General features: G+C 42.8%; 1 protein-coding gene across 1 annotated transcript; it reads left to right on the forward strand.

The window, feature by feature from the left end:
* Positions 1-1462: 1462 nt before the first annotated feature.
* On the forward strand, positions 1463-14327 carry LOC129866641 (methionine aminopeptidase 2-like). The gene is made up of 11 exons (XM_055939415.1): positions 1463-1741; positions 2470-2589; positions 2987-3049; positions 4816-4918; positions 5476-5637; positions 6663-6844; positions 7728-7822; positions 8174-8270; positions 8507-8610; positions 11595-11710; positions 13386-14327. Exons 1-11 carry the CDS (start codon positions 1588-1590, stop codon positions 13636-13638), a joined length of 1449 nt encoding a protein of 482 aa, XP_055795390.1. The 5' UTR covers positions 1463-1587; the 3' UTR covers positions 13639-14327.
* The last annotated feature ends 664 nt before the right edge of the window (positions 14328-14991 follow it).

Raw genomic sequence — 14991 nt, forward strand, 5'->3', positions numbered from 1 at the left:
ACATTATTTCAAAAACCTGCCAAAAATCCGGTGTTTCTATGCCAAACGGTTTTGCTATATTTCAGTCTTCTGTGATGTATACAAAGTGTAATATTGGAATGCAAACTCAACATTGAATGCATTTCAACTCTTTATCTGACATGGTAAAGGTGACTCGTTTTCTTTAAACCCATAACCATGTGTGTGAGGTGTATACTTTTGTTTCAAAGTAGATTTGTTTAATACTACCAAGAAACACTGTGTGACCCTGATTTACCCCATTGCAGTAAATGGTTATTAAGTAGTACTTTAAAGTAGTACTTTAAAGTAATTTTACTGAACTACTTCATACCACTGTTCATTTTCCAAATCAAAGGAATGATCCATTCCTCCTGCATCCGTGTCCTGCTCGCAAGGGAGGTGTAAAGTTATGATTAGCCTAATTATCCCATGTTTCCTCAATATATGCAGAATTGTAGAACAATAATAATGTCCATTGGTTACCTCACCTGGTCAAAGAAATACAGTGGTCGGGGTCTTAAATCTGTCATTATTAATAATTCCACTCAATTACAAACTCAACATATTGTCCAGATCTGGTGCCAAATACACACATTTGAACCCAAGTAGAAGAAGAGGAGCGAGTGCAGAAGTCAGTCAGAATAACATTGGGCAAACCTCCCTTTTCATCTAGCTATTAGTGTAAATGTAACCTTCATCCTTTTAGTTTGATTTTGCGGAAACGTGTTGCTTGGATACACTGCACAGTGCGGTCTATAAATGTGTTCACGCACCAGAAATGATAAAAATCCTGTTAACAATCTGAAAGAATAACATCGACAATACAAACCACCGGATCCCTCCTCTTCTAAAAATAGAATGTGGCTCGAGTGCCTGATTACTTGCAAACACAAGTTATGCGAAACAAAGTGGTCCCGGTCCCCAGTGCACAGAGAGAGCCCAGTAACTTGAGATGGACGCGCTAGCACATATCTGGATGATAATTGTTCAAGAAAGAAAGCGGTGATTTGATTCTGGCCTGCATCCCTTATGGGCCACTCATCGAGGACATCACAAGTGTCTCATGCCAGCTGTAGGCTAGTAAGAGATGATAACATTTTATAGACTTTGTCATTTTATGTCATTTTAATACAGTTTAGATCAAGGGCTCTCTTTATTGTTTATTTATTACTCATTTGAACGACTAGTGTCATAGTGATATTGTGTATGTACATTTGATAATCTATTTGACTTTGATAATACGTCATATTTCATTTCATACTATATCTCGAAATGGGTCTATGTTGGGAACACAAACATCAACAAAGTTAGTATAGAATCGCAAACTCAGACTCTCCAAACAGCATTTATGCACTAGCCTACACTCCTATCTTGTCATTAAGATAGGACGGGTTTAGTTTTCTCTTTTGAGGTCGAGAAGTTGCACAAAGTGCCTAATAGCTCGTTAGTGGCTCAGCTGCCTCTGCCGGGGCAGGCAGACTCTCTCTTGAGCACAGCCAGCCACAGGCTGCAGCTGATGACTGTTTCAGAATCTGTCCACTGGAGGCTCCCAGCAGTTCATGCGTCACTTCATTCCTGCCGCGGATCATGGCGGAGCTCGAGACAATGCAGTCTGAACTGGAGGCGCCCGAAGTTCTCAATGGGGACGCCGGGGAGAACGAAGAGAAAGAGGACGAGGAGCCCTCGGAATCAGGGAAGAAAAAGAGAAGAAAAAAGAGAAAGAATAAGACTGCTGCTCCAGGTAAGACGCATGACATTGTGGATAAATGCCGTTTTGAAAATAGCCAATTAGTGAGGGCTCCCATTTGTGCCATAGCGTAAAAAAGCAGTAAAGTCCCGTACCTGTAAGTGAAAACCGGGTCCCTGTCCCGTTATGAGGGCTAAGTGCCAGATGCACATCTGGAAACTGGGCAATGCCTCTCTCGAGGCTTGACATGTCTCTTCTTCTATTGGTTTGATGGAATGTTGTCAAATTCGAATATTGAAGGATGTTGCTTTCAACAGTAATAGGCAGATACCATATCAATTGTCTGTGCATGACCGTGATATTCCAGTACTTTTCAGCACTTGCCTTGTCTTATAAAAGAGCTCCACTAGGGATAAAAAATAAAGCATGCTCTGGCATTACATTAATTGCTGACAAAACTATGTGACAAGCAAAGGCTATCTTATCTTGTAAAAACACATGTGGACTTGATCTTATTTTCTGGAGCACGTTTAACTATTTCTCTATAGTCTATAGAGTAGTCCCGTTTCAGAAGGGCTAAATGGCATGGCATAGTCCTGCAAGGTACCTACATATGCCCTTGGGATATTGATTCCTAAGGTATAGATTGAAATTATGCATGGCTCCTGCCAAGTTCTGATCGCAGTAGATGCACTTTCTCAAAATGACTCAGAACTATGAACAATTTACTTACGGAGTGCGTGTGTGTGCGCACATGTGTGTATGTGTGTATGACTTTGCAGCAGGGACAAATGAGGCTGAGGGGGATGGAGATACCGGAGGAGGTGTTGGTGATGTGACGAAACAGTTGGAGCAGCAAGCTCTGCTGGAGGACAAAGAGAAAGAGGACGATGTAGTGGATGGTACGACTTCAACTTTGTCATCATCATCATTATTCACTATCATCATTCTCATACTCAAACTCAACATGCGACACGGGCTTGGTGTCATCATGCATTAACAAACTACATTAACTGCAAGAACTGCACTGGGTATTGTGACCGAACCACTTCTCAAGTCCTCTTTGACTTCATTATCATCATCGTCATCGTCATTGTCATTCTCATACGGATCTTGAAGTCCCGACTTGCTCCTTTAATCCAACAAAGTCAGAATTTGACGTGACATGAGTTGGCACCTGCCGTGGTGGCGCATTAACGTAACTACTTAAGTGTAAACAGTTAACCGCAAGCACTGCGAATTGTGACCGAACACGTCACGTCACGTTTGTTAAGAGAATAAGCCTTGTGTTTTCAACAGATGGAGAAGATGTGGAGAACTCCGCAGGGAGGAAGAAGAAGAAGAAGAAAAAGAAGAAAGGAGGTGAGTTTGTTCTTGCCATTGATGTTGGCATTTTTTCCCCTCCACTGCATGGTTTGAGTTCCTTCTGTTACATCAGTGGGTACAGGCCAACCTTTGATGGCTCACAGATGGCATAAAAAACATATTGCCATTTTTTGACCTGAGGAGGTTTGTTTCTTGAGAAGAGATTGCCTCCAGAACACTGTTTGTACTCCTGTAATGTTATACACATAACATCATACATTAGGTAGCTACCTTGTAAGCATATATTGTCATACTCCCTGTAGCACAGGGATCCCTAATTACATTCAGCCGTAGGACGATTTTTCCTTCGGCTGATGGTCAGGGGGCCGGAACATAGTTATAAATAATTTGTACATTGCAAATTGACCTCAAGAATCCCAAACAGACATAGTATTTGACATACACAGAATCATTTCAATCCTGCATTACATTGGGATACGATCAGATACAGGTGAAGTCGGAAGTTACACTTAGGTTGGAGTCATTAAAACTTGTTTTTCAACCACTCCACAAATGTCTTGTTAACAAACTACAGTTTTGGCAAGTCGGGTAGGATATCTACTTTGTGCATGACACAAGTAATTTTTTCAACAATTGTTTACAGACAGATTATTTCACTTATAATTCACTGTATCACAATTCCAGTGGGTCAGAAGTTTACATACACTAAGTTGACTGTGCCTTTAAACAGCTTGGAAAATTCCAGAAAATTATGTCATGGCTTTAGAAGCTTCTGATGGGCTAATTGACATCATTTGAGTCAATTGGAGGTGTACCTGTGGATGTATTTCAAGGCCGACCTTCAAACTCAGTGCCTCTTTGCTTGACATCATGGGAAAATCTAAAGAAATCAGACAAGACCTCAGATTTTTTTTTTTTTAGACTTCCACAAGTCTGGTTCATCCTTGGGAGAAATTTCCAAACGCCTGAAGGTACCACGATCATCTGTACAAACAATAGTACGCAAGTAAAAACGCCATGGGACCACGCAGCCGCCATACCGCTCAGGAAGGAGACGCGTTCTGTCTCCTAGAGATTAACGTACTTTGGTGCGAAAAGTGCAAATCAATCTCAGAACAACGGCAAAGGACCTTGTGAAAATGCTGGAGGAAACAGGTACAAAAGTATCTATATCCACAGTAAAACGAGTCCTATATTGACATAACCTGAAAGGCCGCTCAGCAAGGAAGAAGCCACTGCTCCAAAACCGCCATAAAAAAGCCAGACTACGGTTTGCAACTGCACATGGGGACAAATATCGTACTTTTTTGAGAAATGTCCTCTGGTCTGAATAAACAAAAATAGAACTGTTTGGGCATAATAACCATCGTTATGTTTGGAGGAAAAAGGGGGAGGCTTGCAAGCCGATGAACACCATCCCAGCCATGAAGCAAATACTAATTGAGTGTATGTAAACTTCTGACCCACTGGGAATGTGATAAAAGCTGAAATAAATCATTCTCTCTACTATTATTCTGACGTTTCACATTCTGAAAATAAAGTGGTGATCCTAACTGACCTAAAACGGAATTTTTACAAGGATTAAATGTCAGGAATTGTAAATAAAATCACCTGCTAGCCGCTTATTGGGGAACCCTGCTGTAGCATGTGCTGTGACAATATGTTACCATGTGTTGCTAATAGCAACAATGGGTTGGACATCTGCAGAGGCTAACCTCTCTCTACTTCATTTCCCCTGTCCTCCTCTCTTCTCGTCCTCCCCTCCCTCCTTCCTCTCCTTTTCTCTCCTATCTGGGCCACAGTGAAGGGACAGACTGACCCTCCCTCCCTCCCTATTTGTGAGCTGTATCCCAGTGGAGACTTCCCAAAAGGAGAGGAGTGTGAATATCCCCCATCTAAAGACGGGTATGTCACCTCTACCAAGTGCATTGGCCTTATGCAGTGTGGTGGCCATAGATCTTATTGAGGCCTCTGTGGTTTACAGTCCATCATACTTCATACTCTGAAACCGAATAAAAATATTGGATGTACCTCAGTCACCCAACATAACATAACATTGTATTCACAGCAATTCTGTCTTTATTCACTTTATTGGTTGGATCAAGGTCAAATATAATAATGAATTAGACACAAACTCATCTATAGCTGCATACACTGCATTAAAATGTACACACACTACCGGTATGTTAATCTATACCTGCATTATAAACTGCATCATTTCCTGAACGTGTTGTTTGACATCATAATCCCATTCGAAAACATTTGCATAATGAGACGATAAAGAATGTGCTGTCTGTGGGGTGTGTGTACAGTATGTGTGTGTCTGTGTGCATTTGTGACTGTTCATACATGTCTGTGTGTGTATGTCTCCATGTGACTCCATGTGACACCGGCGTGCGTGCGCGCACACACACACACACACATACGAAAACGCACATGGAGTGTGTGTTCCTCACCACCAGGCGCAGTGCAGCGTGGAGGACCACCCATGAGGAGAAGAGGGTCCTAGACAAGGCTAACGAGGAGATGTGGAATGACTTCCGTCAGGCTGCCGAGGCCCACAGACAGGTTCGAAACTACGTCAATACCTGGATCAAACCTGGGATGACCATGATTGACATCTGGTGAGGTTCATTCACAAATCATATAGGCCTTGGTACTTTAAAAAACTGTCACGTTATACTAATCAAATCAAATGTATTTATATAGCCCTTCTTACATCAGCTGATATCTCAAAGTGCTGTACTTGGCTGTTGTTCACTTCAGTCATATTGTTTATTGACGTATTTGAGATTTTTTTAGTGATTCTCAGTCCTGCACCTAGAGAGTCGCAGTACTGTAGGTTTTTGTACTCGATCAGCAGTGAAACGCCTGATTTCATCAATCAACGGATCTTTAACACCTTGATGAGCTGAATCAGGTGTTTCACTGCTGAGCTGGTTCTAGAGCGCCACAGGAGCAGCATTGAAGATCATTGAGTGAGACTTTATTAACCTGCATGGTTAACCTGTGTTGCTGAAGGGAAAATATCCGGAATGTGACACCTGTCCATGTCCGCCGTGGCCCCTGTCTGTCAGTGAGCGGTTGGCGGACTGCTCTATAAGTGAGACTTTATTCAATTGTACGGTTAACCTAAAAAATACAAAATAATGGAAACACTTGAGGAAATGAGGGATACAAATGATATTGAATGCAGGTGATTCCCCACGGGTGTGGTTCCTGAGCGAATTAAGCAATTAACGTTCCATCATGCTTAGGGTCATGTATAAAAATGCTGGGCAGGCCATTATTTTGCCTACAATGGCTATGCCCCCATAGGATAACAATTCCCCCATCCACAGGGCACTAGTGGTCACTTTAAGGTTTGATGAGCATGAATACTATGTGAACCATATGCCATGGCCGTCTCAGTCACCAGATCGTAACCCAATTGAACACTTATGAGAGATTCCGAAGCGGTGCCTGAGACAGTTCTCCACCACCATTAACAAAACACCAAATTATGGAATTGCTCGTGGAACAGTGATGTCGACACTTGTAGAATATATGGCAAAGTGCATTGAAGTTGTTCTGGCTCGTGGTGGCCCAACACTTTATGTTGGTGTTTCTTTTGTTGTGGCATGTTAAACCTGACCTCTTGTGTCAACAGTGAGCGGTTGGAGGGCTGTAGTAGGAAGCTAATCAAGGAGAATGGTCTGAAGGCTGGCCTGGCATTCCCCACTGGCTGCTCCATCAACCACGTCGCTGCCCACTACACACCCAACGCTGGAGACCCCACAGTACTGCAGTACGACGACGTCTGCAAGATAGACTTTGGCACGCACATCAACGGTCAGTCAACACACTGACACTCAGTTTCTGTTCAGTCTGTAGTTTTGTTTTGTGTTACTTCAGTCAATCAATCAATCAATCACAGTTATTTATATAAATACACTTTGTCACACACTTAAAGGGTCAGCACTGGCACTGAGTTCGATCAATCTCTCAATAAAATGTTTTTAGAAAACTTGTTTCAAATCAAATGTTATTTGTCACATGCGCCAAATACAACAGGTTTAGACTTTTCGGTGAAATGCTTACTTATGAGCCCTTAACCAAGCGTGCTAAGATTTTTTTTTTTAAATAAGTGTTAAGTAAAAAATGGATAAGTAAAAAGTTGAAAATAGAAAATGAAAGTAACAAATAATTAAACTGCAGCAGCAAAATAACAAGCTAGGCTATATACAGGGGGTACCGGTACAGAGTCAATGTGCGGGGGCACCGGTTAGTCGAGGTAAAATTGCATCAGCAGTTGTCAAGTGCTTTACAGAGACCCGGCCTAATGTCTATATCTGGTTGCACTTGCATTTTGAAGCAATAATAGTCCCTCTGCAATACTGCAGGTTTTTGTTCCAGCAATTTAATCCCATCACATCTCATTCAAATAATCAACTGATCTTCAACACCTTGATTAGCTGAATCGGGTGTTCGTTCCACTGCTGAGCTGGTACAAAAAACCTGAAGTACTGCAGTCTCTCCTAAAGCAGGATTGAGGATCCCTCTTTTACCCCTTTGCCTTACCTGATACACTTGTTTAAATATAAAATGGTACTGTAGTTGCATGATAATTAGCTAGTAATTACACTCCTTGAGTATCACAATACCAGCCGAAACAAGCCGTCAGAAAAAAGCACTACCTCCTCATGTGATTATGTTCATGTTGTTGGTGTTTCAGGTCGAATCATTGACTGTGCCTTCACCGTGACCTTCAACCCTAAGTATGACAGACTACTGGAGGCTGTGAGAGATGCTACCAACACAGGCATCAAGGTAACTCAACCCATTCCTCTGTGACTTTGGTTCCAATGGCTCAGTGGGTTAGAGCATGATGCTGGCAACACTGTGGGTTTGATTCCCACATGGGCCACAAATACTGAATATACTGTATCTGTCACTGTTGATGTCGACATGTCCGTGAGCCGCATGGATAAAAGCTTCTGCTAAATGACCGTATCTCGGACACTAGCTAACATAAGAGGATATGTGACGTAACTCTCACTCGTCGCTCGTCTGATCATGAGCTCTGCAGAGATGGTTGATGAATGCTTGTGGACACGTCGACTCTTGTCCGTTTGTGATCCCTGTGGAGAGAGCTTGTTTAAGTTGAAAGCATTTTCCCAGTGCGCAGGGATAGATGTGCGCCTATGTGACGTGGGTGAAACCATCCAGGAGGTCATGGAGTCTTATGAGGTGGAGATAGATGGGAAAACATACCAAGGTATCAGGCTCCTTCTGTCTGTCTGTCTCTCTGTTTGTTGGTTTGTTTATATAGGAAACTGTTTGTCTCTTTATGTTTGCTGGTTTGATGTGGGAAATTACAATGACAGATAAATTGCAGATATATTTATATAGAAATATTACAACTATAGATATACTGCAGATATATTAATACATCTAGATAAATTGTTGCTTTAAAAAAATCTCTCTATATATATTTCTTTCTTCCCTATGTAGTAAAGCCAATCAGGAACCTCAATGGCCACTCCATCGGACAGTACAGGATACACGCAGGCAAGACTGTTCCCATCGTCAAGGGAGGAGAAGCTACCAGGATGGAGGTAACCTCTCAGATACTTCAGTACAATTGAATCAAACAGGCTCCAGTCCTTTCAGAGGCGTGGGTTCAAATTCCTCTGCTGCCACCAAATGTAAAAACATCCAGGGACTGGAGTCACCTCTTATTCATTTGAACAGGTTTTTTGAGATGTTGCTTCAGGTACAATTTAGTCAAACTTCTTATTTTTTCCCTGCCATGTTTGCAACAACAAACTCAAGGTACACATCTCCTCTCTTGCGAGTTTGATCAGTTCAGAATGTCTATCTTTTAAAAATGTAGCATATAATTAAAACCCTTGATTAAGTGTTATTGAAAGAACATCTCTAGACTATGTAGAGTTACAACACAGTGTCGAGATGAGCTCGGATTCACATCTCTCTCTCTCTCGCTCTCTCTCTCTCTCTCACACACACACACACACACACACACACACACACACACACACTCCAACACCTCCTTAGGCACCCTCTTCGGGGCTTTAATTACACCTTTAATCACATTACCAGCCAGGAGCATCAAGTAGTGAGTAGCGCCACTTGTTGAAACTCCTTATTGCATCTCGAAGCACATTGCGTTTTCACCACCCAAAGTCAATTAATGACCATTTACCTCACTAAAGGAGAAGATATCGCCAAGATACCTGCATAGATACCTGCCCCAGGAAAGGTACCTTGGTCCCAGGTCTGTTTGTGCTGTCTAGTATTCCCGTGGTCATTGTTGGCAGGACAGCACAAACAGATCTGTGAACGGAGTAGATTGAGGATGGAAATGTTGGGTGTGGTTGAGGTTCACTAGCCTAGGGTCACAAATCTAGGCTAGTGCCACCCCCCCCCCCCCCGCCGCCCAGACAGCTGCAATGCTTAACTCAGTTTGGACAGAATTGAACCTTTATAATTGGCAAGCTGCTGAGTGGTGCGTTTTGCTGATGTTTCCAACGAAGCCAGGGAGAGAGGCAAGGAGTTGCTGATGTGGCATGTTTGAGGGTTATATTTTTAGCCGGAGTGAGTGTTGGTGCGTTAGGGCCATTACCCTCTTTGTGTGAGGGTGTGTGTGTGGTGTGCTTGCTTGCTTGCTTGCATGGTGGTGTGTGCTTGTCTCTCTCTATGTGGAGTGTATTGGTGTCGGCGGGGCGTGCCACGGGGCTGCTCTCATTTTGAGTGATTATCTGAGCAGACAGAGAGGGAGGGAGGGTGTCGCAATGATATCAGCTAATACCACAGGGCCTTGAACAACCACAATGACCTGATAGAGAGCTGATGAGCTCTGTGTGTGTGAGTGGGGAACGAGGGAGTAGTGTGTGTGTAGTGTGTGCAGTGGCGTGCCGTGGGCCTGGGGCCTGGGCCTTCAGTGAGGTACTACACAGTCCCACCCGAATTAATCCACCTCTTATTACCATCATTATGATGCCATGGCTCTAGACACTATACATTTAGACAGAAACGCAGTATAACCAGGAATTGACAAATTGACATTTTTGGGTAAACAGTGTTTACCCAAAAACATGACACAATCAATGAGTCTTTTCAATATTTCCCTTCACCTTTTCATTGTGCAGCTCCGTTGCCCTGCGCGCGTGTTCTTTGAGCTGTAGATCCACTCCGGTGTCCCCAAAAGTTTTCAAAAGCACCATTGCTTGTTAGTGCCCAGCCGTACTTTGGTGTCTCGTTGCTGCCTTGGTTAGACAACACAAGTTTGCAAAGCCAGTGTGGCTCCAAACACCAAATCGATCACTTGCAAATAATATGCATTCCCAGCAGTACAGTTTGCAGTGCTTCTCAGAGCCTGTGAGCCATTGACAGCGCTCGTAGTTGAAACTTTTAAAGTGGCGAACGAACGAACCCCTTTCCCGCCTGTGACAGGCTTTGTGGCGTCGGGCGACCTCTCCTTACAATGTCTAACTTTTCTTGAAAAGTTTGTCTTGAGAATGGCGTTATAATTATATCCTCGACCAAATCGATATCTTCTCCTCCTTCCGCCATTGTGGGTTGAAAAAAAAGCTTAGTAGTACGCGAATTAATTTGTTTATCAAATTCAGTTTCCTAGATCTGCATAGACCTGCCCATAGGACCTGCCTCTCAATATTGGTAATCCAATCAAAAGACGTGCACGCACTACGCCTGCTAGCTGGCTCCTGTGTAACACTGGAGCCAGCCAGCAGGCGTACAATAGCCAACTCTAAAGCTGATTGGTTGACACTAAATTTTCATTTCCATTCACTATAAACTACAAGCGCCCGCACTGTTGATTCTGAAGGCCTGAGGGCAGATTTTAGACCCCTGGCAACACATGATGGCTGAATATGATTGGATAAAAGATCTAACATAAAGACCAGCCCTCCAAATCTCAACCTGGGGCTGGAAGCAGTGCAACCAAGAGGAAAGCTGTGAAATGAAGAGTATAACTCTTACTCTGGGGAATAATTTAATACATACTTGTGGGAAAATATATTTAAATTTTTTTTTTTTATTCTGATAATGTTTAGGCCAGCAGAGAAGGCCTTGCAGGCCCTGACGGCCCACCACTGTGTATGTGTGTGTGTGTGTGTGTGTGTGTGTGTGTGTGTGTGTGTGTGTGTGTGTGTGTGTGTGTGTGTGTGTGTGTGTGTGTGTGTGTGTGTGTGTGTGTGTGTGTGTGTGTGTGTGTGTGTGTGTGTGTGATAAAGACCTCTTCAATAGATCACACCCAGATTGTGTGTGTGAGAACACTATAAGAGATGATGGAGTAACTGTAATGACATTGACAAAAATGTTTGCTCATCTATGATGTTGATTCTAGTAAAAATATATATTTAATCTCTAAAGATCTACTTTCGTTAGCAAAATGACATCTCTCCCTGTTTCCTTGTGGCTGTTCCCAATTGCCAGTAGTGGCTTTCCGATGTGAAGAACTTTGGTCTTATGTAAATTGCAGATGGATTACGGTCAATCAGTTGTTTCTAGGATCCGCTGAGTTTACTGTGTCCTCTTCTACCCGTATGCTCCACAGGAAGGTGAGGTGTACGCAATCGAGACATTTGGCAGCACAGGGAGGGGAGCGGTTCACGATGACATGGAGTGCTCGCATTACATGAAGAACTTCAATGTTGGACACGTGCCAATAAGGTTGGTCGCTCGGTTCGGTCGGAGCTCGCTGAGTGAGAGCCTCACCTGATTTTAATGCTGATTGATGATACGGAACATCAATGCTGAGTAGAATGCTACACTGAGTGTACAAAACATTAGGAACACCTGCTCTTTCCATGGCATAAACTGACCAGGTGAAAGCTATCCCTTATTGATGTCACCTGTTAAATCCACTTCAATCAGTGTAGATGAAGGGGAGGAGACATGTATACACAAGCCTTGAGACATGGATTGTGTATCCGTGCCATTCAGAGGGTGAATGGGCAAGACAAAACATTTAAGTGCCTTTGAACAGGTTATGGTAGTAAGTGCCAGGTCGCACCAGTTTGAGCGTTAAGAACTGCAACGCTGCTGGGTTTTTCACACTCAACAGTTTCCCATGTGTATCAAGAATGGTCCACCACCCAAAGGACATCCAGCCAACTTGACACAAATGTAGAAAGCATTGGAGTCAACATGGGCCGGCATCCCTGTGGAACGCTTTCGACACCTTGTAGAGTCCATGGCCCGATGAATTGAGGCTGTTTTGAGGGCAAAAGGGGGTGCAACTTAATATTAGGAAGGTGTTCCTAATGTTTTGTATACTCTGTAGATTTAATTTGGTCTTGACTCTGTTAAAGACATCAGAGACACTCATGGCACTCAAGGGCATTGTCACTGTGCAGAATGACAGCTTTACAAATGATCTCGCTTCCACATAACTACTCATTATGCGATAAAGATTCGTGAATTATTCTTACACTATGACTACACTGGCCCTGAGCGTGTGTTGATTTTGTTTATCCCCACCAGACATGATCTTGACACTCAGGTTAAAATACCAAAACCAACTGTGAACCAACTGTATTCATTTAGGGACAGGTCGAAACACACATGAAACATTGCTGGACATGTAGGTAGATAGCTGTTGCTAGCAGTTTGTCCTGGCAGATGAACATTGGGTTGTTATTTTACCTGATCATGCACATGTTCCCCTTTTTATCTGGTTCTTTGTCGAATTTTGACCCGGATCATACAAAAATCGTGTGTTTCTCTTTCCCCAAAGATTATTCCATCAATAAAAAAGGAAACCTAGTTCGTTTTTAGTTATCTTTGATGAATATCTCCTCGTTCGTCTTTCAAGCAAACACTCGAGGTTGTATCTTCGTGAAAACCAATAAGGAGATGGGAGAGGCAGGACTTGCAGCGCGTCAAGCTTCTCAAATTAACCTAACGTAGCAGGCATAAAAAGAACACCTGAACGGGGTACCCACGTCCAGTTTTCAGGGATAAAGAAAGCTAGGTTGAAGATACTGTATCCCTAAAAGCCAGATGTTTCCGGCTTGTATCATCCCCGCTGAGAGTGGTCTCAAATAGAACCAAGTTCTACATTTCTTTTTGCAACACTCACGCGTACAACGTGGCCGGTGAAGTCAGGGTGTTAGGACTGTAAAGACCTGTTATTTCAGAAACCATACTTATCACTGAAGGGCGTTGGTGCACGCCTCACATTTCTACTGCTTGAGTACCGGAATATTCACTCTAAAGTATGAACACCGGTACTAAATTAAAATGAGTACTGGCCCCTTTTTCATTCCACTTCAAGCGCTGCTGAAGGGTTACTGTCACGCCTTTCCTGTGTGTTCCCTCTCCTCTCTCCCTGTTCTGCATCAAGACTTCCCAGGGCCAAGCATCTGCTAAACGTGATCAATGAGAACTTCGGGACATTGGCGTTCTGCCGCCGCTGGTTGGACCGGCAGGGAGAGAGCAAGTACTTGATGGCCCTGAAGAACCTGTGTGACCTGGGCATCATAGACCCGTACCCGCCGCTCTGCGACACAAAGGGCTCCTACACCGCTCAGTATGAACACACCATCCTGCTCAGGCCCACCTGTAAGGAAGTGGTGAGCCGCGGGGATGACTACTGAGCGTTTTCCGTAGGTCGGCTGACCTCAAAACCAGGAAGAACAGGAAGAGAAAGAATGAGAGAAGATAAATCAGGGTCCTGTTCATTAGGGCACAACACTTTTTAAAATGTTTTGCAACAGAAAATGATATTGAGTGTTTCTTATTGGACAAGTCCAGTTAGTCCCTCTGTGTTGTTTTTCCTTCTTCTTCCGTTTGGTGCCGAATGAACACAACCCAGTAAAACACAGACAGGAATCCTCACTAGACATTTATTCAACGTTGTTGTGACGTTATTTTAAGTTGCCTAAATCCAAACCTTCAGTAGCTTCAAGAGTTTTAGCAAGAGCATGAGACTGGTGTCAAGGAAGTAGCTTACTTATTACGTATTATTTCAAAGGATCAAGCCAATAAATAAGGGCATATAAAAAGCAAGAAATATAATCTTGACATTTTCTTTATCATACTTACTTGATTGCTATTTTGCTTATTTAGAATAAAATGAAATATGCAAAATTGCTCCCTATGTTTTGGGTGGACACCTCAATATATTACTTAATAGTGCAAAGCTTCAATGTCTTGGAAAGAACCTGTGGAAAATATATATACCTGCTATGAAAGTATTTATATTTCTATATTTTGTTTATCTGCTGTAGTTTATTTTGAGGCCATTTTTTTTAATAAATAAATTGTATTGTTACCAATCTTATAACAGCCTTTGTTTCTGTGGTCTTCACATTTTACTGCATCATCAGATAGCCACTGTGTTCAGTGAAAGACAAAGAGTTTCTAATTGTTCAAATTGTGTGACTGAAATATTGTATTCTCATTTGTAACCAAAGGAGGGCGATATTATTACATGTACTCTCCACTTGGGCTCACAGGCAAGAGAACTAACCGAATTTCACACGACACAATGGCGCTTCAAAGATACAGCCTTGTTTCTCACTATGAAACTGAATTCATATACAGTAACACGTAAGAAAGTATGTGGAGAAAACTAATGCTATGGTAATGGAATTCATAACCATTGGATCCCATTGGGCTACCTGGGCACTATTCACAGCATGCAAATTCCAACCCATTTATGTCCATTTAATACAGAAATATAGGACATAGGCCATGGGCATTACATTTACATTTACATTTAAGTCATTTAGCAGACGCTCTTATCCAGAGCGACTTACAAATTGGTGCATTCACCTTATGATATCCAGTGGAACAACCACTTTACAATAGTGCATCTAACTCTTTTAAGGGGGGGGGGGGGGGGTTAGAAGGATTACTTTATCCTATCCTAGGTATTCCTTAAAGAGGTGGGGTTTCAGGTGTCTCCGGAAGGTGGTGATTGACTCCGCTGACCTGGCGTCGTGAGG

The sequence above is a fragment of the Salvelinus fontinalis genome, chromosome 12, assembly GCF_029448725.1.
Source record: "Salvelinus fontinalis isolate EN_2023a chromosome 12, ASM2944872v1, whole genome shotgun sequence".
Classification (NCBI taxonomy): Eukaryota; Metazoa; Chordata; class Actinopteri; order Salmoniformes; family Salmonidae; genus Salvelinus; species Salvelinus fontinalis.